This window comes from Cherax quadricarinatus, chromosome 44 (assembly GCF_038502225.1).
Source record: "Cherax quadricarinatus isolate ZL_2023a chromosome 44, ASM3850222v1, whole genome shotgun sequence".
Taxonomy (NCBI): Eukaryota; Metazoa; Arthropoda; class Malacostraca; order Decapoda; family Parastacidae; genus Cherax; species Cherax quadricarinatus.
Genome location: NC_091335.1, coordinates 31,497,962 through 31,525,299, shown reverse-complemented (window position 1 = coordinate 31,525,299; position 27,338 = coordinate 31,497,962). Strand labels below are relative to the sequence as shown.

The window sequence follows — 27,338 nt, the reverse complement described above, 5'->3', positions numbered from 1 at the left end:
GTAAAAGAAGGAAATGAAAAGTGAACATAGGAGAGAGAACGGTGATGAAGATAACAAAATAATTAATTAATGAGAGAATGGATAATAGATTAGTGGGAGGGAGTATGGAGGAAGTGAATGTGTTCAGATATTTGGGAGTGGACGTGTCAGCAGATGGGTCTGTGAAAGGCGAGGTGAATCATAAAATTGATGAGGGAAAAAGGTGAGTGGTTCACTGAGGAGTCTGTGAAGACAAAGAACGTTATCCATGGAAGCAAGAAGGAAAATGTCTGAGAATAGAGTTATATTAGTGCTCATATATGGGAGTGAAGCATCGGTGGTGAATATTGCACTAAGGAGAAGGCTGAAGAAAATGGAGATGTCATGTCTGAGGGCAATATGCAGTGTGCAGTGTGAATATAATGCAGAGTATCTGTAGCCTTGACATGATAACATTCTTACACTGACAGTCACTTGCTTTTCTCACAATACCTCGACATGATAACATTTCTATACTGACAGTCACTTGCTTCTCACACAATACCTTGACATGATAACATTCCTTCACTGACAGTCATTTGCTTCTCACACAATACCTTGACATGATAACATTCCAACACTGACAGTCATTTGCTTCTCACACAATACCTTGACATGATAAAGGAAAAATACTGACCCAAACCCATTTTCAAGTTATTAGTGACATGTCAGGTAAAGCAAACTGGGCTGTCAACATTGATCAAAATTTCCCCCAAACTTCTAATTATGAATACATCTAATTTAAAACTCCTGGATTTATGTTCAAACTTCAAAACGTATTTCCTTCATAAAAATTCTCTATTACATTCAGTTCAACCAATGATTTGTATTTGTTAATATTGTCAGTGGTGATATATGAACCACTAGTCCATCACACTATCCAGTATATCATTCTAGCTACATTAAGTAATGTAACATTATATCAGGATATAAACATCAGAGGGCGACCAGGCTGAGGGAAGAACTGAAAGTTTTTGTCTTGTTAAAACTTAGATAGCCAAGAGATTTATGTAATCAAGTACAGAGTATTATTAGTGAGAGAAAAAACTATAGAAATTTGATGCTGATGTGATAATTGTGATAACATGGCCCAGAATATTGTTGTATTTCTTAGCACAGCCACTGTACGTCCTAGTGGTTAGTGCTCACTACTTATGATTTTAATATCTCCAGTTAATATTACTACTACTGCTACTACTACTACTACTACTACTACTACTACTACTACTACTACTAATAATAATAATAATAATAATAATAATATCTTTATTTCTACCAGTACATGTACAAGGCATACAGACCATAGCTGACATCAGTGACATGCTACTATATAGAAAGCCGCTTGTTATGCTGAGCATTTCCAGAAAATTAGGTCAGTTTTGTCCCAGGATGCAACCCACACCAGTCCACTAACACCCAGGTACCCATTTTACACTGATGGGAGATCAGGGACAGCAGGTGTCTTATGGAAACACGTCCCTAATGTTTTTCAGTCGTACCGGAGGAGATTCGAACCCCGGACCTCAGTGTTTGAGCTGATCATGTCATTTGTACATACCTGGAGTTTACCTGGAGAGGGTTTCGGGGGTCAATGCCCCCGCGGCCCGGTCTGAGATCAGGCCTCATGGTGGAACAAGACTGATCAACTAGGCTGACACTGCTGGCCGTATGCAAGCTGACGTACGAACCACAGCAAGGTTGGTCAGGTACTGACATTAGGTGCCTGTCCAGTGCCTTCATGAAGACAGTCAAGGGTCTATTGGTAATCCCCCTTATGTATGCTGGGAAGCAGTTGAACATTCTTGGGCTCCAGACACTTAATGTGTTGTCTCTCAGTGTACTCGTGGCGCCCCTGCTTTTCATCGGGGAAATGTTGCGTCTCCTGCCGAGTCGTTTGCTTTCATATGGAGTAATTTTCGTGTGAAGGTTTGGTATCAATCCGTCCAGGACCTTCCAAGCATATATTATCGTGTATCTCTCACACCTGCGTTCGAGGGAATACCGATCAAGGACCTTCAACTGTTCCAAGTAGGTTAGGTGCCTTATCGCACTTATGTGTGCCGTGAAAGTTCTTTGTACACTCTCCAGGTCTGCAATGTCGCCAGCCTTGAAAGGGGCCGTTAGTTTACAGTACTATTCCAGCCTAGAGAGCTCAAGCGATTTGAAGAGAATCATCATGGGCTTGGCGTCCCTAGTTTTGAAGGTTTACCTGGACCTGGAGTTGTAGACAGCCTGTACTGTCGGCACAGACAGCCCATGCTGTCTGCCAGCTTAGTTCATATTTTGCGCCATGCTGGTGCTGCCACCTATAGGCGTTGCCACTTCAGCCTGCCTGCCCTTGCCTCACTCTCACTCACACAGCAGCCTAGCAGGAAGACACAAGGCCTACTAGTAGCTCTCTCTCGTGGGATGGCCCTCCCGGGCCATGGGCACAACACACAAACCTGTGTACCCACCACGATTTAACAATAAAGTAAGAAGCCTCCGCTACCAGAACACCAAATAATCCTTTTTTTTATAAATAGTGGAAAGCAGTGGTCACAGCAGTGTGTTTTCCCAGAGAGAGGAAGGAAGGAATGAAGTTGTTCACTTCACCCCCCTACACAACAAACATCCGTCTCTCAACGAGTTATCCTGATGTCGTGTCGGTACGTTTGAGCATCCAGACACAGGTGCAAGCAGGATTCAGCCGAAATTTACGGAATTTCTTCGAGAATTGTAAGTGGCGTCCCAGTGACCCCATGCTACAGCGTCCCACGCTGTTTCTCAAGTCATGTGTTCAGCGTCACTTGTACGTTGCTGTTGTTGTTCAGCTCAGCAGAGCTGTTTCAGGAAGCCAGAGGTGAGTTTTGTGGCGATTTCTGCATCCAGTGTGAGTTCTCCACATGTTTGTGGGAGGAGGAAGTGGACATTCCTTGCCTCGCCCTGCTGTACTCTCACACCTCACCAGCCTACCATACACCACTCACCACTGCCCACTCCCTCTGCTGTGTTTTCTGCTGTTTTTCGTGTGAATTCATTGCCAGAGCTGTGTATCCGAGTCTCCGAGGCCACTCGAAGCTACGTGGATCAGCATGCTACGTAGATCACGACACCACGTGGATCACGACGCCACGTGGGTGTGGACGATGTCACGTGGATCTACAAACCATGTGAATTACCGAGCCAGATGTCCCAGGCCACATGCTGTGGTCTGCTGCCCGCATCACATTAACGTCACCAACGATGCTGCCCAACTTCATGACATCACCTCACGATGTCTGCCTGACGTCACCTCGAGATGTCTGCTGATGTCACCTTGCGACATCACATGATGTCACCATCGAGTGTTCAGTAATTATTTTAGTATTGTCGAGAAGACTGAGAGAAGATATATGTCGTGTTAATTAATTCCTCTCAGTCAGTGTTCTCACATTTTAGTATGTCTTAGAGTCAGTTTTATGCACAGAAAAACATTATTTGCTAGTTTAAGCCATGTTGTACCGCATGTACCGCGGGTGTGTAAAGTTTCCGTGTGTCCAGTGAGGTCTGAGCCAGACCTGAGTAGCACCACTGTGTTAAGTCACCCGTGTGACCAGTGTGTTTGACAGCTATCAGACAGCCCCGAGTGACTGAGCCCTCTTGTACAGAAAGCTTTTATGCTCGTCGCTCGTGATGTTCTGCAGAATCGTACCTGCTATGATTCCCATCGAGATTTGTTTCACTTCACCTCCAGACTTTCAGAGTGCAGTTATATGTAGAGAAACAAGTCTGGGGACGCTTAGACTAACGTCTACTATAACTCCAACTGTCGAGAGAATGACACACTGTGTCAGCCTCGTGTCACAAGATGTCACTTTGACTGCTAGCTCTCTCACTGCAGTCTGGTGTATGATGTTACGACTCCCAGATGTTTCGCCCAGTCGTCTCTGCCACGACTCGCTCCACAACTCGCTCCACGCTCGCTGGCAGTGACAGCCCAGTGACAGTACCAGTCGAGAAGTGTCCTCCTGAGTCGCTTGCCAGAAGTCCTGCCCAGTTGCCGAGTTTTGTCGACGCCTCACTCGAGGGCACCAGCATGTCGTGCCCCAGGTTGAGTGAAACCTGCAGCGACTCCTACGATGACTGCTTCACCATTCCAGAGGAGACCGTACCCTGTTACGTCACAGCTCAGCCGCAGCAATGTCTCCTGTGTTGAAGTATCTGTCCAGATGCAGGAATGCGTGCAGTGATGCCCTTCGACACTCACTGCCTATGACCACGATGTTTAGCACACCCCACATGTTTTTTTCTTCCCTCCCTGCAGGAAGTTTTTTTTTCCTGTCCATATGTATATATATGTTTTTATTTTGTGTTCTGTGTCCTGCTCCTACGAGAGAGAGACCGAGTTTTTTTTACCACCAGATGTGGTCGGGTCGACCATGTGGTAGGTGGCCGAGCGTATGTAGACAGCCTGTACTGTCTGCACAGACAGCCCATGCTGTCTGCCAGCTTAGTTCATATTTCGCGCCATGCTGGTGCTGCCACCTATAGGCGTTGCCACTTCAGCCTGCCTGCCCTTGCCTCACTCTCACTCACACAGCGGCCTAGCAGGAAGACACAAGGCCTACTCCTAGCTCTCTCTCGTGGGATGGCCCTCCCAGGCCATGGGCACAACACACAAGCCTGTGTACACACCACGACTTAACAATAAAGTAAGAAGCCTGAGAAGAAGACGTATCATTTACTCCCCGCTACCAGAACACCAAATAATCCTTTTTTTTTTTATAGAGTTTACCTGGAGAGAGTTCCGGGGGCCAACGTCCCCGCGGCCTGCTCTGTGACCAGGACTCATGGTGGATCAGAGCCTGATCAACCAGGCTGTTACTGCTGGCTGCACGCAATCCAACGTACGAGCCACAGCCCGGCTGATCAGGAACTGACTTTAGGTGCTTTTCCAGTGCCAGCTTGAAGACTGCCAGGGGTCTATTGGTAATTCCCCTTATGTATGCTGGGAGGCAGTTGAACAGTCTCGGGCCCCTGACACTTATTGTATTGTCTCTTAACGTGCTAGTGACAACCCTGCTTTTCATTGGTGGGATGTTGCATCGTTTGCTGAGTCTTTTCCTTTCGTAGTGAGTGATTTTCGTGTGCAAGTTAGGTACTAGTCCCTCTAGGATTTTCCAGGTGTATATAATCATGTATCTCTCCCGCCTGCGTTCCAGGGAGTACAAGTTCAGGAACTTAAAGCGCTCCCAGTAATTGAGGTGTTTTATCTCCGTTATGAGCACCGTGAAGGTTCTCTGTACATTTTCCATCATATAATTTTCCTTGCAGATGAGGTAGATACATCGTTGTGGTATTTGAAGACGAGATCCTCTGACATTATCACTCCCAGGTCCTTCACATTACTTTTCCACTCTATTGTATGGTTAGAATTTGTGATATACCTTGACACATTTAATTTTTTGAAGTTTTCCATATGTGATTAGTTGAAATTTCTCGTCGTTGAACTTCATATTGTTTTGAGTGACCCATTCGAAGATTTAGTTGACTATGTATTATCCTTAAAGTTTATTAAATAATTATTATTAATATTCTACTCCTTTAAACAAATGATTTTTTAAGGTTACTTCAAACGCCATCTTGATATCATTAATAATTTTTTTCCTGTTAAAATAACTATAAAAACAATAATAATAATAATTAAAATTACTATCAAATTAATGAATTAAAAGATCATAGAGTAATCTTAATTCATTCCCATATATAATCAGTCAAGATTAGAAGGTGATTGAAAAAATAAACATTGAAGAAAGATGTTCAAAGAATAATCTCTTACAATAAAGTGAAACCCATATATCAGGCATAAGGAAAAAAATCGTCCAGTAGAATCATCTTGGCGACACATGAGAAAAATAAGGTAATGAAATAAACTAGAATACTTTCCATTTCAACTTCCAATATCCACAAGTTTGTTTTTTGAAACTATCGTAGCACAATAGTATATATTATGTAGAGCAGATTTATATTTCTATCACATCCACGATATTCATTCCATGTATAAATATCGAGTCTAATGTTCCTGTTTATCCTATAAGAGAAAGCGCCATTATAATTTAGAATTAATGCTCTTAATTCTCTCCAAACAATGAGATTCTCGAAGACATTAAGCATTCCAGAAAGGTTTTAGTTCATGTTGTTTAAAATACGATGTTCTTGATCCAGGCGAGGTAGGGAGAGTGACGGATGTTGACATATAGACCAGGGAAGTCCTTGTGACCACAAACATACCCACGTGACACAATACCAGCCAAGGTGAAGCGCCCAGCTGAGTTACGAGACACGATAGGTCCACCAGAGTCACCCTATGGGAGATGTAACAGAAATACACACATAATGTAATCAGTTTATTGATCATTGCAAGAAGTTGTAGAGCATAATGAGAAAGATAAAGAAATAATAAGATGGGGAAATATCGCAGGATATCCTACCACTGTGGTCCGCTGTAGGGTTTCCTCTATGAGTACATCTGTAGGATTTCTTTAATAACGTCAACCGGTGGAACATGTCTGTAAGGAATTTGCTCAGGAAGTTTGCCTTTAGTGAGAACCACTAGAGTGTCTGCCAAGTCACTTTAGAGTGAAAGGGTTATTTTTAATATGAAAGGATCTTAAAACAAAAAATTAATTAAAATTTCTCCCAAAGAATCTTCGGGTTGTTGCTTACTCCATCACTTGTAAAAGTTTTCATAACTTTTATTTAGAAAAAAAAAAATAGAAAGTCTCTTGCTATCAGAGTTAACATAAATATACTGTAAGTACTGGACAAGAGTCCAGTAGTTACAGTATATTTGATATAAATATATCAAATTATTGCATACACAAATTTTCGCTTGTCCTATATGGCAAGACGAGCATTGCTATTTAAGCCAAGATCGCAAGTTCTGCCTATTCGGCACGACATATATATATATATATATATATATATATATATATATATATATATATATATATATATATATATATATATATATATATATATATGCCGGGAGCAATGGGCTAGTAACCCCTTCTCCTGTAGACATTTACTAAAAAAGAGAAGAAGAAAAACTTTATAAAACTGGGATGCTTGAATGTGCGTGGATGTAGTGCGGATGACAAGAAACAGATGATTGCTGATGTTATGAATGAAAAGAAGTTGGATGTGCTGGCCCTAAGCGAAACAAAGCTGAAGGGGGTAGGGGAGTTTCAGTGGGGGGAAATAAATGGGATTAAATCTGGAGTATCTGAGAGAGTTAGAGCAAAGGAAGGGGTAGCAGTAATGTTGAATGATCAGTTATGGAAGGAGAAAAGAGAATATGAACGTGTAAATTCAAGAATTATGTGGATTAAAGTAAAGGTTGGATGCGAGAAGTGGGTCATAATAAGCGTGTATGCACCTGGAGAAGAGAGGAATGCAGAGGAGAGAGAGAGATTTTGGGAGATGTTAAGTGAATGTATAGGAGCCTTTGAACCAAGTGAGAGAGTAATTGTGGTAGGGGACCTGAATGCTAAAGTAGGAGAAACTTTTAGAGAGGGTGTGGTAGGTAAGTTTGGGGTGCCAGGTGTAAATGATAATGGGAGCCCTTTGATTGAACTTTGTATAGAAAGGGGTTTAGTTATAGGTAATACATATTTTAAGAAAAAGAGGATAAATAAGTATACAAGATATGATGTAGGGCGAAATGACAGTAGTTTGTTGGATTATGTATCGGTAGATAAAAGACTGTTGAGTAGACTTCAGGATGTACATGTTTATAGAGGGGCCACAGATATATCAGATCACTTTCTAGTTGTAGCTACACTGAGAGTAAAAGGTAGATGGGATAAAAGGAGAATAGAAGCATCAGGGAAGAGAGAGGTGAAGGTTTATAAACTAAAAGAGGAGGCAGTTAGGGTAAGATATAAACAGCTATTGGAGGATAGATGGGCTAATGAGAGTATAGGCAATGGGGTTGAAGAGGTATGGGGTAGGTTTAAAAATGTAGTGTTAGAGTGTTCAGCAGAAGTTTGTGGTTACAGGAAAGTGGGTGCGGGAGGGAAGAGGAGCGATTGGTGGAATGATGATGTAAAGAGAGTAGTAAGGGAGAAAAAGTTAGCATATGAGAAGTTTTTACAAAGTAGAAGTGATGCAAGGAGGGAAGAGTATATGGAGAAAAAGAGAGAGGTTAAGAGAGTGGTGAAGCAATGTAGAAAGAGAGCAAATGAGAGAGTGGGTGAGATGTTATCAACAAATTTTGTTGAAAATAAGAAAAAGTTTTGGAGTGAGATTAACAAGTTAAGAAAGCCTAGAGAACAAATGGATTTGTCAGTTAAAAATAGGAAAGGAGAGTTATTAAATGGAGAGTTAGAGGTATTGGGAAGATGGAGGGGATATTTTGAGGAATTGTTAAATGTTGATGAAGATAGGGAAGCTGTGATTTCGTGTATAGGGCAAGGAGGAGCAACATCTTGCAGGAGTGAGGAAGAGCCAGTTGTGAGTGTGGGGGAAGTTCGTGAGCCAGTAGGTAAAATGAAAGGGGGTAAGGCAGCTGGGATTGATGGGATAAAGATAGAAATGTTAAAAGCAGGTGGGGATATAGTTTTGGAGTGGTTGGTGCAATTATTTAATAAATGTATGGAAGAGGGTACCTAGGGATTGGCAGAGAGCATGCATAGTTCCTTTGTATAAAGGCAAAGGGGATAAAAGAGAGTGCAAAATTATAGGGGGATAAGTCTGCTGAGTATACCTGGTAAAGTGTATGGTAGAGTTATTATTGAAAGAATTAAGAGTAAGACGGAGAATAGGATAGCAGATGAACAAGGAGGCTTTAGGAAAGGTAGGGGGTGTGTGAACCAGGTGTTTACAGTGAAACATATAAGTGAACAGTATTTAGATAAGGCTAAAGAGGTCTTTGTGGCATTTATGGATTTGGAAAAGGCGTATGACAGGGTGGATAGGGGGGCAATGTGGCAGATGTTGCAAGTGTATGGTGTAGGAGGGAGGTTACTGAAAGCAGTGAAGAGTTTTTACGAGGATAGTGAGGCTGAAGTTAGAGTATGTAGGAAAGAGGAAAATTATTTCCCAGTAAAAGTAGGCCTTCGACAGGGATGTGTGATATCACTGTGGTTGTTTAATATATTTATAGATGGGGATGTAAGAGAAGTAAATGCGAGGGTCTTTGCAAGAGGCGTGGAGTTAAAAGATAAAGAATCACACACAAAGTGGGAGTTGTCACAGCTGCTCTTTGCTGATGACACTGTGCTCTTGGGAGATTCTAAAGAGAAGTTGCAGAGATTGGTGGATGAATTTGGTAGGGTGTGCAAAAGAAGAAAATTAAAGGTGAATACAGGAAAGAGTAAGGTTATGAGGATAACAAAAAGATTAGGTGATGAAAGATTGAATATCAGATTGGAGGGAGAGAGTATGGAGGAGGTGAATGTATTCAGATATTTGGGAGTGGACGTGTCAGCGGATGGGTCTATGAAAGATGAGGTGAATCATAGAATTGATGAGGGGAAAAGAGTGAGTGGTGCACTTAGGAGTCTGTGGAGACAAAGAACTTTGTCCTTGGAGGCAAAGAGGGGAATGTATGAGAGTATAGTTTTACCAACGCTCTTATATGGGTGTGAAGCATGGGTGATGAATGTTGCAGCGAGGAGAAGGCTGGAGGCAGTGGAGATGTCATGTCTGAGGGCAATGTGTGGTGTGAATATAATGCAGAGAATTCGTAGTTTGGAAGTTAGGAGAAGGTGCGGGATTACCAAAACTGTTGTCCAGAGGGCTGAGGAAGGGTTGTTGAGGTGGTTCGGACATGTAGGGAAAATGGAGCGAAACAGAATGACTTCAAGAGTGTATCAGTCTGTAGTGGAAGGAAGGCGGGGTAGGGGTCGGCCTAGGAAAGGTTGGAGGGAGGGGGTAAAGGAGGTTTTGTGTGCGAGGGGCTCTCACTTCCAGCAGATATGCGTGAGCGTGTTTGATAGGAATGAATGGAGACAAATGGTTTTTAATACTTGACGTGCTGTTGGAGTGTGAGCAAAGTAACATTTATGAAGGGGTTCAGGGAAACCGGCAGGCCGGACTTGAGTCCTGGAGATGGGAAGTACAGTGCCTCCACTCTGAAGGAGGGGTGTTAATGTTGCAGTTTAAAAACTGTAGTGTAAAGCACCCTTCTGGCAAGACAGTGATGGAGTGAATGATGGTGAAAGTTTTTCTTTTTCGGGCCACCCTGCCTCGGTGGGAATCGGCCAGTGTGATAGTAATAAAATATATATATATTTATATTTATATATATATATATATGTATATATATATATATATATATATATATATATATATATATATATATATATATATATATATATATATATATATATATATATATATATATATATATATATTTTTCAACAAGTCGGCCGTCTCCCTCCGTGGCAGGGTGACAAAAAAACAAAGAAAATCCTAAAAAGAAAATACTTTCATCATCATTCAACACTTTCACCTCACTCACACATAATTACTGTTTTTGCAGAGGTGCTCAGAATACAACAGTTTAGAAGCATATACGTATAAAATTACACAATATATCCCTCCACACTGATAATATCCCAAACCCCTCCTTTAGAGTGTAGGCATTGTACTTCCCATTTCTAGAAGTCAAGTCTGGTTATATAAAATAACCGGTTTCCCTGAATCCCTTCACTAAATATTACCCTGCTCACACTCCTGCTCACACTCCTGCTCACACTATATTTGTCTCCATTCACTCCTGTCTAACACGCTCACGCACGCTTGCTGGAAGTTCAAGCCCCTCACCCACAACACCTCCTTTACCCCCCTCCCTCCAACCTCTTCGAGGACGACCCCTACTCTGCCTTCCTTCCCCTACATATTTATACGCTTTCCATGTCATTCTACTTTGATCCATTCTCTCTAAATGACCAAACCACCTCAACAACCCCTCTTCTGCCCTCTGACTAATACTTTTATTAACTCCACACCTTCTCCTAATTTCCACACTCCGAATTTTCTGCATAATATTTACACCACACATTGCCCTTAGACAGGACATCTCCACTGCCTCCAACAGCCTCCTCGCTGCTGTATTTACAACCCAAGCTTCACACCCATGTAAGAGTGTTGGTACTACTATCCTTTCATACATTCCCTTCTTTGCCTCCATAGATAACGTTTTTTGACTCCACATATACCTCAATGCACCACTCACTTTTTTTCCCTCATCAATTCTATGATTAACCTCATCCTTCATAAATCCATCCGCTGACACGTCAACTCCCAAATATCTGAAAACATTCACTTCTTCCACACTCCTCCCCAATTTGATATCCAATTTTCCTTTATCTAAATCATTTGATACCCTCATCACCTTACTCTTTTCTGTGTTCACGTTCAACTTTCTACCTTTACACACACTCCCAAACCTGTCCACTAACCTTTGCAATTTTTCTTTAGAATTTCCCATAAGCACAGTATCATCAGCAAAAAGTAACTGTGTCGCTTCCCATTTTGTATTTAATTTCCCATTATTTAATCCCGCCCCTCTCCCGAACACCCTAGCATTTACTTCTTTTACAACCCCATCTATAAATATATTAAACAACAATAGTGATATTACACATCCCTGTCTAAGACCTACTTTTACCGGGAAGTAGTCTCCCTCTCTTCTACACACCTTAACCTGAGCCTCACTATCCTCATAAAAACTCTTTACAGCATTTAGTAACTTACCACCTATTCCATATACTTGCAACATCTGCCACATTGCTCCCCTATCCACTCTATGATATGCCTTTCCTAAATCCATAAATGCAATAAAAACTTCCCTACCTTTATCTAAATACTGCTCACATATATGCTTCAATGTAAACACTTGATCTACACATCCCCTAACCACTCTGAAACCTCCTTGCTCATCCGCAATTCTACATTCTGTCTTACCTCTAATTCTTCCAATTATAACCCTACCGTACACTTTTCCTGGTATACTCAGTAAACTTATTCCTCTATAATTTTTTCAATCTGTTTTGTCCCCCTTCCCTTTATATAAAGGGACTATACATGCTCTCCGCCAATCCCTAGGTACCTTCCCCTCTTTCAAACACTTATTAAACAAAAATACCAACCACTCCAACACTATATCCCCCCCTGCTTTTAACCTTTCTGTCATGATCCCATCAGTTCCAGCTGCTTTACCCCTTTTCATTCTACGTAATGCCTCACGTACCTTCCCCTCACTCAAATCCTGCTCTTCTTCACTCCTAAAAGATGGTATACCTCCCTGGCCAGTGCATGAAATTACCGTCTCCCTTTCTTCGTCGACATTTAAAAGTTTCTCAAAACATTCTCGCCATCTACCCAAAACCTCCATCTCCCCATCTACTAACTCCCCTACTCTGTTTTAACTGACAAATCCATACTTTCCCTAGGCTTTCTTAACTTGTTTAACTCACTCCCAAATTTTTTCTTATTTTCATTAAAATTTCTTGACAGTGCCTCTCCCACTCCATCATCTGCTCTCTTTTTGCACTCTCTCACCACTCTCTTCACCTTTCTTTTACTCTCCATATACTCTACTCTTCTTATAACACTTCTGTTTTGTAAATACCTCTCATAAGCTAACTTTTTCTCTTTTATCACTCCAGGAGATTGTTGTTCACTCAACAAAACTTAAAGAAAGATACGAGAATATCCAAATGGTCTCACAGAAGCTTTGCTATCATGAGCACAAGATGTCTATAAATGTTGATATGAAGATGGTAAACTTCTTGCTTGGGCAACAGAGTGGGTATAAAAACTACTCTTGTTGCATCTGTTTGAGGGACAGTAGGGCGAAAGCAGATCATTGAATAAAAGTGACATGGGCATCGAGAGAAAACATGACTGTAAGTGCAGCAAACATCATTAACGAGCTATTGGTTGACATGGATAACATTATTCTACCACCACTCGAAATAAAATTAGGGCTAATGAAGCAGTTCGTTAAGGCCTTGGGCAAAGAATGCAAGTGCTTCAAATACATTTGTAGATCTTTCCCTGGACTAAGTATGAAAAAACTGGAAACTGGAATTTTCTATGGCCCTCACATTCAAAAGCTTATGAGGGATTCTAATTTCACAGAATGTATGAATGGTGTTGAAGTTGTTGCATCGCGCAGTTATGTGTCAGTTGTGAAGAACTTGTTGGGTCATCACAATGCAGACAATTATTATAGCCATCTAGACAGATTTCCACATAATCTTTGAGATCAGTGAGGAACAGGATGTGTGGAGAAATTTTCTCCAGGAGGGGTTATCAGCCCCTTTCAGCTCTTTTCAGCCCCTTTCAGTCTTGAGGGAGGACCCTCTCAGAAAGGGCAATGGCGTCTTGTTTGCTTTTGCATCAGCACTTTAATTGGAAGCATATGACCAGCGTGTGTCATAGACACGCCACTTCCTTGCATGAGACCAGTGTTGAAACTGCACCCACTTTATCACCATGTTAAAGATAGCATAAATTGTCGTCTATGCACAGACAACAAGAAATCAAGCATCCTGCATTGCTTCCTGTTGAAGTTTGGCAAGGAAGGGAAAACTGCTGAAATCAACATATCTTTTGTGTGTCTGGAGACGCCCAGAACAGCCGAGGGTGAAGCGAGGCAGGGGCCATCTGATTGCAACAAACCACGAAACGAGGAGCGTCTTACGTGTGCATTGACCTTAACAATATATTTTTAACTTCTTTAATGTTTCCAGTGGGAAACTAAATTTGTCAAAAACTAGAGCCAATCGTACACGTAGAGAGGATGGAAAGAAATGGAATGACTTCGAGAGTGTATAAATCTGTAGTGGGGGGAAGGTGGGGTAGAGGTTAACATAGGAAAGGCTGGAGGGAGGGGGTAAAGGAGGTTTTGTGTGCGAGGGGCTTGGACGTCCAGCAAGCATGCTTGAGTGTGTTAGATAGGACGAAATGAAGACAAATGGTTTTTAGGACTTGACGTGCTGTTGGAGTGTGAGCAAAGTAACATTTATGAATGGATTCAGGGAAACTGGCAGGCCGGACTTGAGTCCTGGAGATGGGAAGTACAGTGTCTGCACTCTGAAGGAGGGGTGTTAATGTTGCAGTTTTATAACTGTAGTTTAAGCATGCCTCTGGCAAGACAGTGATGGAGTGAATGATGATGAAAGTTTTTCTTCATCGGAACACCCTGCCTTGGTGGGAAACAGCCGATGTGTTAATAAATAATAAAATAATAGAGCCAATCAAGCAAAACCGATGACATATTAGCAATCAGCACCACAAACTTACCTTTAAAAATAGTGTAATATCATTGGCAAGAAAATGAATACCGACCAGTGAACTGATCTAATTCTTGCTAAGTCATTTCATAAACCTTTTTCTCATAGATTTCTAGATATTCCTTCACTGACAGTTTTATGTAGACTATTAAGAATAATACTACAAATGCCTTACAAAGGTCGAGGATGGTTTTAGTAAACATTCCAAGTCACAGATATTTGTGTTACCTGACAAGCGTCTCGTCCTCCATTACGGTCTCCTGCACATATAATGTTATCATTAATTCCCCGAGGCCAGGAAATGGAATAATCTAGCAGAGTTGAGTAGCTCTTGTCACACTCTTGGGAACTGAACACTGTCACGTTCACTTCCTGCATTACGGAACTTGGTGATCCACCTGAGGAATAATTACCTCCATTATATATTACTGTTGCAGCAGAATAAATATATTTTTTGTAATATTGGAACTTCAGAAAAGAGTTAAGTTTTACAAAACGTAAAATGTTTAAGATAACAGAGCATTATTAACAGGTATCCCCTAGAGAGGGATCTTTTAGTGGTTGGCAGAATTATTATAATTTTTCCCCCTGATGGTATCTTTTAACATGACAGCGGCTGAGAGTGCAATTGAAGTGATTAGATACAGATTAATCCATTTTATACTTGAAATAATAAGAATTTTTGATTCCCGTTTAACCTCACGTTAAAAATATTTAAATCCACCTGTTGGGAAAAATCTTCAGCGGGTAAAAGTATTATGCATCTTGCAGCCTGGATATAATAATAATAATAATAATAATAATAATAATAATAATAATAATAATAATAATAATAATAATAATAATAATAATAATAATAATAATAATAACTTTATTTACTATATGTGCAAGGTATACAGGCCTAGCTGACATCAGTGACATACTACTATATAGAAAGCCCCTGGTTATGCTGAGTATTTCCCGCAGATTAGGTCAGTTTGGTCCCAGGATGCGACCCACACCAGCCCACTAACACAGGTATCCAATTTACTGGTGGGTGAACATAGACAACCGGTGTAAGGAAACACGTCCGATGTTTCCACCCCTTTGCTGGAAATCTAACCCGGACCCTCACCGTGTGAAGCGAGAGCTTCTGCCACCAAGCCACTGGGCACCGTATTTTTGGATACACCTTCAGATAGTCCCTTTATCATATAAATTGATAAATTACGTTAGGTTAGCTTTTTTGGGGCTGAGATTCTTTGATGGATTTCATTCTGACATGTATTCGTTGCCTAATGGTCTAGCTTGACACACCAAATGAATCTATAATTGCGACTGCAATGATGAATGTGTGACTCAGTAGGTCACGTATTATCTGGTGGTCAGCAGCATTAGTTTACCTTGTTGGGCTTTGTCTGGGAGGATCGTCTAAAGTCTACCTTGTTGGGCTTTGTCTCGGAGGATCGTCTAAAGTTTACCTTGTTGGGCTTTGTCTCGGAGGATCGTCTAAAGTCTACCTTGTTGGGCTTTGTCTGGGAGGATCGTCTAAAGTTTACCTTGTTGGACTTTGTCTGGGAGGATCGTCTAAAGTTTACCTTGTTGGGCTTTGTCTGGGAGGATCGTCTAAAGTTTACCTTGTTGGACTTTGTCTGGGAGGATCGTCTAAAGTTTACCTTATTGGACTTTGTCTGGGAGGATCGTCTAAAGTTTACCTTGTTGGACTTTGTCTGGGAGGATCGTCTAAAGTTTACCTTGTTGGGCTTTGTCTGGGAGGATCGTCTAAAGTTTACCTTGTTGGACTTTGTCTGGGAGGATCGTCTAAAGTTTACCTTATTGGACTTTGTCTGGGAGGATTGTCTAAAGTTTACCTTATTGGACTTTGTCTGGGAGGATCGTCTAAAGTTTACCTTGTTGGACTTTGTCTGGGAGGATCGTCTAAAGTTTACCTTGTTGGACTTTGTCTGGGAGGATCGTCTAAAGTTTACCTTGTTGGACTTTGTCTGGGAATATCGTCTAAAGTTTACCTTGTTGGGCTTTGTCTGGGAGGATTGTCTAAAGTTTACCTTATTGAACTTTGTCTGGGAGGATCGTCTAAAGTTTACCTTGCTGAACTTTGTCTGGGAGGATCGTTTAAAGTTTACCTTGCTGAACTTTGTCTGGGAGGATCGTCTAAAGTTTAATTTGCTGAACTTTGTCTGGGAGGATCGTCTAAAGTTTACCTTGCTGGACTTTGTCTGGGAGGATCGTCTAAAGTTTACCTTGCTGGACTTTGTCTGGGAGGATCGTCTAAAGTTTACCTTGTTGGACTTTGTCTGGGAGGACCGTCTAAAGTTTACCTTGCTGGATTTTGTCTGGGAGGATCGTCTAAGGTTTACCTTGCTGGACTTTGTCTGGGAGGATCGTCTAAAGTTTACCTTGCTGGACTTTGTCTGGGAGGATCGTCTAAAGTTTACCTTGCTGGACTTTGTCTGGGAGGACCGTCTAAAGTTTACCTTGCTGGATTTTGTCTGGGAGGATCGTCTAAAGTTTACCTTGCTGGACTTTGTCTGGGAGGATCGTCTAAAGTTTACCTTGCTGGATTTTGTCTGGGAGGATCGTCTAAAGTTTACCTTGCTGGACTTTGTCTGGGAGGATCGTCTAAAGTTTACCTTGCTGGACTTTGTCTGGGAGGATCGTCTAAAGTTTACCTTGCTGGACTTTGTCTGGGAAGATCGTCTAAAGTTTACCTTGTTGGACTTTGTCTGGGAGGACCGTCTAAAGTTTACCTTGCTGGATTTTGTCTGGGAGGATCGTCTAAAGTTTACCTTGCTGGGCTTTGTCTGGGAGGACCGTCTAAAGTTTACCTTGCTGGACTTTGTCTGGGAGGATCGTCTAAAGTTTACCTTGCTGGACTTTGTCTGGGAGGATCGTCTAAAGTTTACCTTGCTGGACTTTGTCTGGGAGGATCGTCTAAAGTTTACCTTGCTGGACTTTGTCTGGGAGGACCGTCTAAAGTTTACCTTGCTGGACTTTGTCTGGGAGGATCGTCTAAAGTTTACCTTGCTGGACATTGTCTGGGAGGATCGTCTAAAGTTTACCTTGCTGGACTTTGTCTGGGAGGATCGTCTAAAGTTTACCTTGCTGGACTTTGTCTGGGAGGATCGTCTATAGTTTACCTTGCTGGGCTTTGTCTGGGAGGATCGTCTAAAGTTTACCTTGTTGGACTTTGTCTGGGAGGACCGTCTAAAGTTTACCTTGCTGGGCTTTGTCTGGGAGGATCGTCTAAAGTTTACTTTGCTGGGCTTTGTCTGGGAGGATCGTCTAAAGTTTACCTTGCTGGACTTTGTCTGGGAGGATCGTCTAAAGTTTACCTTGCTGGACTTTGTCTGGGAGGATCGTCTAAAGTTTACCTTGCTGGACTTTGTCTGGGAGGACCGTCTAAAGTTTACCTTGCTGGGCTTTGTCTGGGAGGATCGTCTAAAGTTTACTTTGCTGGACTTTGTCTGGGAGGATCGTCTAAAGTTTACTTTGCTGGACTTTGTCTGGGATTATCGTCTCAAGTGTGTTCCTCATCTCGCCTCTTAAGACAACGACGTACACTTGCCTGAGAGCATATGTGGGCAACTTATTTTTAAGTGTAGCCACAGATGGGGTGAATGAGAAGTGACATTCCTCAAACTATTAAAAAATTGAGATATTAGGTTGCTCTATTAAAAATTAAAAAAACATAATAAACTGTTTTAATAAGTTTTTCCAAGTAATATTCAAGCTTTGAGGTAGAATAATAAGCGAATTGTTTAAACTGAATAATTGAAAACATTTACTTCAAAATCTAAAAATTCTTTTGTCTAATAATCTGCAAAAATGTTGCTTGAATATCTAAACTCAAGGCACATCTCAGCTCCGCCTCTAAACTGACACCAATAGTGGCCCGGTGGCCTGGTGGCTAAAGCTCCCGCTTCACACACGGAGGGCCCGGGTTCGATTCCCGGCGGGTGGAAACATTTCGACACGTTTCCTTACACCTGTTGTCCTGTTCACCTAGCAGCAAATAGGTACCTGGGTGTTAGTCGACCGGTGTGGGTCGCATCCTGGGGGACAAGATTAAGGACCCCAATGGAAATAAGTTAGACAGTCCTCGATGACGCACTGACTTTCTTGGGTTATCCTGGGTGGCTAACCCTCCGGGGTTAAAAATCCGAACGAAATCTTATCTTATCTGACAGCTGCTTTTTATCTTAATGATTCCCATCACTGAGGATGCTGACTCACTCCCACGGTGATCCACAGTCAATAATTTCGATCCTTGTCTGTGACTCAAGAATTCTGTCAAATTATCAAGTGTTCCAGTCTGTGAGAGCAAATAAATTAGTTTGAAACTCTGTGTTTATCTAAAGACTGAAGTGTTGCAATTTATTTGTTTGAATTTAAGATAAAATATCAAAGTGACATTGATCATGTAAGAATATAGTTTTGTAGCATTTTATTATTATAGGCAGAATGTGACTGTCTCAAGTTCAGCACATTTTGACTGGCAATTGTAAACGTGTGACCCTCAATGAAGGTTTCTTAGTGCTGGTGAGGGGCTCTTGATCTAGGGAATTGGATCTGTTCTCCAGTTCCCTGACTTAAACCTGAATACCTTCCACATCCAATCCTACGGGTTTAGCCCTTCCCCCTTGATTATCATAATAATAATAATAATAATAATAATAATAATAATAATAATAATAATAATAATAATAATAATAATAATGTTGATGTGTGAGTCAGATGTACTCGGTATAACACTCACCACAAGATTCCTTTCCCTGACTGCGGGTCGCAGTCTTTGACTCCACAGCCGAAAAGCCCGAATTTCCTAGGCATGCTAGTGGCCATCTTTGTAATTAATATTTTATAACAAGTAAAAACCACACATTGTAAGCTTTGCAGGGAAATAAACACTTTCATTTTCATAGGACGTACTCCTTGTGCGGTCTTCTCTGTACTTCCTCAAGCTTCGTAACTTTGCACTTGGTGGGGTTAAACTCCTGGAGTCATCTGTTCAGATCCCCTTGTAGTCTTACCTGATCCTCATCATTCTCATCATTAGTTTCACGTCTTCTGCGAGAAGTGATGAATCTATCTCTATCTCTTCTGTCATGTCATTAGTTTCACGTCTTCTGCAAGAAGTGATGAATCTATCTCTGTCTCTTCTGTCATGTCAGGCCCGGTGGCCTGGTGGCTAAAGCTCCCGCTTCACACACGGAGGGCCCGGGTTCGATTCCCGGCGGGTGGAAACATTTCGACACGTTTCCTTACACCTGTTGTCCTGTTCACCTAGCAGCAAATAGGTACCTGGGTGTTAGTCGACTGGTGTGGGTCGCATCCTGGGGGACAAGATTAAGGACCCCAATGGAAATAAGTTAGACAGTCCTCGATGACGCACTGACTTTCTTGGGTTATCCTGGGTGGCTAACCCTCCGGGGTTAAAAATCCGAACGAAATCTTATCTTATCTTATCTCACAACAAGACCAAGAACTGACCTTGTGGAACCACTCGTATGTATTAAAGTATGATTTTAAATGGTGAATTTAATATTAATACCCAAGAATTATGTTTCATTTGTGATTTACCAATAAATTCGTAAAATCTTACATAAAGTTTCGTGTTTTAGTTTTAGTCTGTAAAACAGTTGCAATATATGAAGAAAATTATGAAATGTTCGTGTGGGAAGATTTATTACGGTGGCATTTTTACTGTTCTTCTCCAGACTAATCTAGCAGATAATACTTGTTACATTATTGCTTTTTCTTATACTAATTCTCTTATGCTTACTCTGAAGGCATTTTCTCTCTAGCTCTGGTTCCAGTTCTGCTCTCTCTCTCTCTCTCTCTCTCTCTCTCTCTCTCTCTCTCTCTCTCTCTCTCTCTCTATCTTCGTCTGTATTATACTAATTCTCTTATGCTTACTCTGAAGGCATTTTCTCTCTAGCTCTGGTTCCAGTTCTGCTCTCTCTCTCTCTCTCTCTCTCTCTCTCTCTCTCTCTCTCTCTCTCTCTCTCTCTCTCTCTCTCTCTATCTTCGTCTGTATTATACTAATTCTCTTATGCTTACTCTGAAGGCATTTTCTCTCTAGCTCTGGTTCCAGTTCTGCTCTCTCTCTCTCTCTCTCTCTCTCTCTCTCTCTCTCTCTCTCTCTCTCTCTCTCTCTCTCTCTCTCTCTCTCTCTATCTTCGTCTGTATTATACTAATTCTCTTATGCTTACTCTGAAGGCATTTTCTCTCTAGCTCTGGTTCCAGTTCTGCTCTCTCTCTCTCTCTCTCTCTCTCTCTCTCTCTCTCTCTCTCTCTCTCTCTCTCTCTCTCTCTCTCTCTTTCTCTTTCTCTCTCTCTATCTATCTATCTATCTATCTTCGTCTGTATTATATTTTCACCTTTCTTCTTATAATTAAAAGAGGAGGTGGTAGGAACTATTAATTTATTTAAAAAAAAAAACATTTAAAATTGAATTATTCAACCCCTTCATTTTTTACAGTCATATATATGGGCTTCCAGTTGTAAAGTATTGTGTCAACACGGCTGGAAACACTGCTGGAAACACTGCTGGAAACACTGCTGGAAACACTGCTGGAAACACTGCTGGAAACACTGCTGGAAACACTGCTGGTGGAACAATGTTATCTGCAGTAAACCAGAGCGGAGGGTAAATTTCATCATACAGAGAACCTTCACGTTACACATAACTGCTATAAAACACCTCAATTACTGGGAACACTTGAAGTTCCTCAACCAGTACTCCCTGGAACGTAGGCGAGAGAGATACATTATATACACTTGGAAAATCCTAGAGGGATTAGTATCAAACTTGCACACAAAAATCACTCCCTCTGCAAGTATAAGACTCGGAGACGATGCAACATTCCCCCAGTGAAAAGCAGGGGTGCCACTAGCACGTTAAGAGACAACACAGTAAGGGTCAGGGGCCCAAGACTGTTCATATGCCTCCTATCATACATAAGGGGGATTACCAATAGACCCCTGACTGCCTTCAAGCAGACACTGGACAGGCACCTAAAGTCAGTACCTGACCAGCCAGGCTGTAGTTCGTACGTCGATTTGCTTGCGGCCAATAGTAACAGCCAGGTTGATCAGGCCCTGATTCATCATGAGGCCTGGTCACAGACCAGGCCGCAGGGACGTTGACCCCCGTAACCCTTTCCAGGTATACTTCAGGTACACTCCAGGTATACACACCATATAATATTACTTTCACGAGACTGATTATTGTTTTACAAGGTGAGAGTTACCCATGAGAAGAGAACTACAAAGAATATCTCAAGTATTTCTGGAAATAGGTTTAGAATGGAGGAACAGATTCAAAGATAACCTCAAATAAGTTATAAGTATATTTTGCTATATATAAGGTAATATGGCATACCTGGAGTTTACCTGGAGAGAGTTCCGGGGGTCAACGCCCCCGCGGCCCGGTCTGTGACCAGGCCTCAATGATAGTATTTCTTGTAGAATAGTCACCACGTCACTCTGATCTTCTTCACAATAATAAGATAAGATAAGAGATAAGATTTCGTTCGGATTTTTAACCCCGGAGGGTTAGCCACCCAGGATAACCCAAGAAAGTCAGTGCGTCATCGAGGACTGTCTAACTTATTTCCATTGGGGTCCTTAATCTTGTCCCCCAGGATGCGACCCACACCAGTCGACTAACACCCAGGTACCTATTTGCTGCTAGGTGAACAGGACAACAGGTGTAAGGAAACGTGTCGAAATGTTTCCACCCGCCGGGAATCGAACCCGGGCCCTCCGTGTGTGAAGCGGGAGCTTTAGCCACCAGGCCACCGGGTCACCAGGCCACTGGGTCACCAGGCCACCGGGCCACCAGGCCACCGAGCCACCAGGCCACAGGGTCACCAGGCCACCGGGTCACCAGGCCACCGGGTCACCAGGCCACCGGGTCACCAGGCCACCGGGTCACCAGGCCACCGGGTCACCAGGCCACCGAGCCACCAGGCCACCGGGTCACCAGGCCACCGGGTCACCAGGCCACCGGGTCACTGGATATTGATAATATGGGTTGTAAAATCATGTTAATAACGATTTAATATAAAAACACGTATGGATTAGTATGTAAGAGGAAAATTTCTGCTACTTACCAAACTCTGTGTCACCCCAGCCAGTGAGGGTAACTTGTTGATCCACCAGACTCTCTGTGCTCTCTCTTCCCCACGGTAAACACACTGGCTTGATTGTTGGCTGAAACACCAGAATTTTAAGTCTTAAATTTAACTAATAAAACCTTGCTGATCTCTATTAACAATTAGTAAATAACGTTGTCATTAACATAAACGTGACGTGTCGTAACATGCTGCAACGGGGAAGTCTGTTGTCGTAACATGCTGCAACAGGGAAGTCTGTTGTCGTAACATGCTGCAACGGGGAAGTCTGTTGTCGTAACATGCTGCAACGGGGAAGTCTGTTGTCGTAACATGCTGCAACGGGGAAGTCTGTTGTCGTAACATACTGCAACGGGGAAGTCTGTTGTCGTAACATGCTGCAACGGGGAAGTCTGTTGTCGTAACATGCTGCAACGGGGAAGTCTGTTGTCGTAACATGCTGCAACGGGGAAGTCTGTTGTCGTAACATACTGCAACGGGGAAGTCTGTTGTCGTAACATGCTGCAACGGGGAAGTCTGTTGTCGTAACATGCTGCAACGGGGAAGTCTGTTGTCGTAACATGCTGCAACGGGGAAGTCTGTTGTCGTAACATGCTGCAACGGGGAAGTCTGTTGTCGTAACATGCTGCAACGGGGAAGTCTGTTGTCGTAACATGCTGAAACGGGGAAGTCTGTTGTCGTAACATGCTGCAACGGGGAAGTCTGTTGTCGTAACATGCTGCAACGGAGAAGTCTGTTGTCGTAACATGCTGCAACGGGGAAGTCCGTTGTCGTAACATGCTGCAAAGGGGAAGTCTGTTGTCGTAACATGCTGCAACGGGGAAGTCTGTTGTCGTAACATGCTGCAACGGGGAAGTCTGTTGTCGTAACATGCTGCAACGGGAAAGTCTGTTGTCGTAACATGCTGCAACGGGGAAGTCTGTTGTCGTAACATGCTGCAGACGGGGAAGTCTGTTGTTGTAACATGCTACAAAGGGGAAGTCTGTTATCGTAACATGCTGCAACGGGGAAGTCTGTTGTCGTAACATGCTGCAACGGGGAAGTCTGTTGTCGTAACCTGCTGCAACGGGGAAGTCTGTTGTTGTAACATGCTACAACGGGGAAGTCTGTTGTCGTAACATGCTACAACGGGGAAGTCTGTTGTCGTAACATGCTACAACGGGGAAGTCTGTTGTCGTAACATGCTACAACGGGGAAGTCTGTTGTCGTAACATGCTACAACGGGGAAGTCTGTTGTCGTAACTTGCTGCAACGGGGAAGTCTGTTGTCGTAACATGCTACAACGGGGAAGTCTGTTGTCGTAACATGCTGCAACGGGGAAGTCTGTTGTCGTAACATGTTGCAACGGGGAAGTCTGTTTGTCGTAACATGCTACAACGGGGAAGTCTGTTGTCGTAACATGCTACAACGGGGAAGTCTGTTGTCGTAACATGCTGCAACGGTGAAGTCTCTTGTCGTAACATGCTACAACGGGGAAGTCTGTTGTCGTAACATGCTACAACGGGGAAGTCTGTTGTCGTAACATGCTACAACGGTGGAAGTCTGTTGTCGTAACATGCTACAACGGGAAAGTCTGTTGTTGTAACATGCTACAACGGGAAAGTCTCTTGTCGTAACATGCTACAACGGGGAAGTCTGTTGTCGTAACATGTAACAACGGGGAAGTCTGTTGTCGTAACATACTACAACGGGGAAGTCTGTTGTCGTAACATGCTACAACGGTGGAAGTCTGTTGTCGTAACATGCTACAAAGGGGAAGTCTGTTGTCGTACATGCTGCAACGGGGAAGTCTGCTGTCGTAACATGCTGCAACTGGGAAGTCTGTTGTCGTAACATGCTGCAACGGGGAAGTCTGTTGTCGTGAAATGCTGCAACAGGGAAGTCTGTTGTCGTAACATGCTGCAACGGGGAAATCTGTTGTCGTAACATGCTGCAACGGGGAAGTCTGTTGTCGTAACATGCTACAACGGGGAAGTCTGTTGTCGTAACATGTTACAACGGTGGAAGTCTGTTGTCGTAACATGCTACAACGGTGGAAGTCTGTTGTCGTAACATGCTACAACGGGGAAGTCTGTTGTCGTAACATGCTGCAACGGGGAAGTCTGTTGTCGTAAAATGCTGCAACAGGGAAGTCTGTTGTCGTAACATGCTACAACGGGGAAATCTGTTGTCGTAACATGCTGCAACGGGGAAGTCTGTTGTCGTAACATGCTACAACGGGGAAGTCTGTTGTCGCAACTTGTTACAACGGGAAAGTCTGTTGTCGTAACATGCTACAACGGGGAAGTCTGTCGTCGTAACTTGCTACAGCGGGGAAGTCTGCTGTCGTAACATGCTGCAACGGGGAAGTCTGTTGTCGTAACATGCTGCAACGGGGAAGTCTGTTGTCGTAACATGCTGCAACAGGGAAGTCTGTTGTCGTAAAATGCTACAACGGGGAAGTCTGTTGTCGTAACATGCTGCAACGTTGAAGTCTGTTGTCGTAACATGCTGCAACGGGGAAGTCTGTTGTCGTAACAAGCTGCAACGGGGAAGTCAGTTGTCGTAACATGCTACAACGGGGAATTCTGTTGATGTAACATTCTGCAACGGAGAAGTCTGTTGATGTAACATGCTGCAACGGGGAAGTCTGTTGATGTAACATGCTGCAACGAGGAAGCCTGTTGATGTAACATGCTGCAACGGGGAAGTCTGTTATTGTAACATGCTGCAACGGGGAAGTCTGTTGATGTAACATGCTGCAACGGGGAAGTCTGTTGATGTAACATGCAGCAACGGGGAGTTCTGTTGATGTAACATGCTGCAACGGGGAAGTCTCTTGATGTAACATGATACACGGTGGAAGTCTGTTGTTTTAACATGCTACAATTGTGGAAGTCTGTTATTGTAACATGCTACAGTGGTGGAAGTCTGTTGTTGTAACATGCTACAACGGTGGAAGTCTGTTATTGTAACATGCTACAACGGTGGAAGTCTGTTGTTGTAACATGCTACAGTGGTGGAAGTCTGTTGTTGTAACATGCTACAACGGTGGAAGTCTGTTATTGTAACATGCTACAACGGTGGAAGTCTGTTGTTGTAACATGCTACAACGGAGGAAGTCTGTTGTTGTAACATGCTACAACGGTGGAAGTCTGTTATTGTAACATGCTACAACGGTGGATGTCTGCTGTTATAACATGCTACAACGGTGGCAGCCTGTTGTTGTAACATGCTACAACGGTGGAAGCATGTTGTTGTAACATGCTACAACGGTGGAAGTCTGTTGTTATAACATGCTACAACGGTGGCAGCCTGTTGTTGTAACATGCTACAACGGTGGAAGCATGGTGTTGTAACATGCTACAACGGTGGAAGTCTGTTGTTATAACATGCTACAACTGTGGCAGCCTTTTGTTGTAACATGCTACAACGGTGGAAGCATGTTGTTGTAACATGCTACAACGGTGGAAGCCTGTTGTTGTAACATGCTACAACGGTGGCAGCCTGTTGTTGTAACATGCTACAACGGTGGAAGTCTGTTGTAACATGCTACAACGGTGGAAGTCTGTTGTTGTAACATGCTACAACGGTGGAAGTCTGTCGTTGTAACATGCTACAACGGTGGAAATCTGTTGTTGTAACATGCTACAACGGTGGAAGTCTGTTGTTGTAACATGCTACAACGGTGAAAGTCTGTTGTTATAACATGCTACAACGGTGGAAGTCTGTTGTTGTAACATGCTACAACGGTGGAAGTCTGTTATTGTAACATGCTGCAACGGTGGAAGTCTGTTGTTGTAACATGCTGCAACGGTGGAAGTCTGTTGTTGTAACATGCTACAACGGTGGAAGTCTGTTATTGTAACATGCTGCAACGATGGAAGTCTGTTATTGTAACATGCTGCAACGGTGGAAGTCTGTTATTGTAACATGCTGCAACGGTGGAAGTCTGTTGTTGTAACATGCTGCAACGGTGGAAGTCTGTTGTTGTAACATGCTGCAGCGGTAGAAGTCTATTGTTGTAACATGCTATAACGGTGGAAGTCTGTTGTTGTAACATGCTGCAACGGTGGAAGTCTGTTGTTGTAACATGCTACAACGGTGGAAGTCTGTTGTTGTAACATGCTACAACGGTGGAAGTCTGTTGTTGTAACATGCTACAACGGTGGAAGTCTGTTGTTGTAACATGCTGCAGCGGTAGAAGTCTATTGTTGTAACATGCTATAGCGGTGGAAGTCTGTTGTTGTAACATGCTACAACGGTGGAAGTCTGTTGTTGTAACATGCTACAACGGTGGAAGTCTGTTGTTGTAACATGCTACAACGGTGGAAGTCTGTTGTTGTAACATGCTACAACGGTGGAAGTCTGTTGTTGTAACATGCTACAACGGTGGAAGTCTGTTGTTGTAACATGCTACAACGGTGGAAGTCTGTTGTTGTAACATGCTACAACGGTGGAAGTCTGTTGTTGTAACATGCTACAACGGTGGAAGTCTGTTGTTGTAACATGCTACAACGGTGGAAGTCTGTTGTTGTAACATGCTGTAACGGTGGAAGTCTGTTTCGTTATAATTTTTATATTTTTTGTCGTACTAACAAGACATACAATTAGTTTAATTAATGCTCGTGATGTTTGCAGTCTTCCAAATATAAGCGATGCTTACAAGTGTTTATGGTTGTTCAAGAACCGCTGTAGTAATCTCTCTTATACATAATTCTGAAATTTATTCTAATTCATAATAGCTGCACTTTGAAGTACCTGTGACTGAAATATTTTCGATCTGAAAATTCGTTTGATATATCCTCTTTACTCGTGGCAGTTCTTGTTTAAGCAGGAAAGTGGAACATTATTGCCAGGATTTGTCATTAATGTCTCCTGGTCTAGTGTGATTAAAGACTTCAAATGGAACACAGTGATTCTCTCACAGTTT

The 27,338-nt window shown here is 42.6% G+C and overlaps 1 protein-coding gene across 1 annotated transcript in view; it reads right to left on the bottom strand.

Moving 5' to 3' along the window:
* Positions 1-5,622: 5,622 nt before the first annotated feature.
* LOC138853978 (venom protease-like) overlaps positions 5,623-27,338 on the bottom strand; it is a 170,066-nt gene continuing 148,350 nt past the window's right edge. The window contains exons 7-9 of the mRNA XM_070094223.1: positions 22,406-22,505; positions 14,517-14,686; positions 5,623-6,344 (exon numbers count right to left, since the gene is read on the bottom strand). Of these exons, the coding sequence (XP_069950324.1) occupies positions 6,180-6,344; positions 14,517-14,686; positions 22,406-22,505 (435 nt within the window). The 3' untranslated portion in view covers positions 5,623-6,179. The remainder of the gene's footprint in view (positions 6,345-14,516; positions 14,687-22,405; positions 22,506-27,338) is intronic.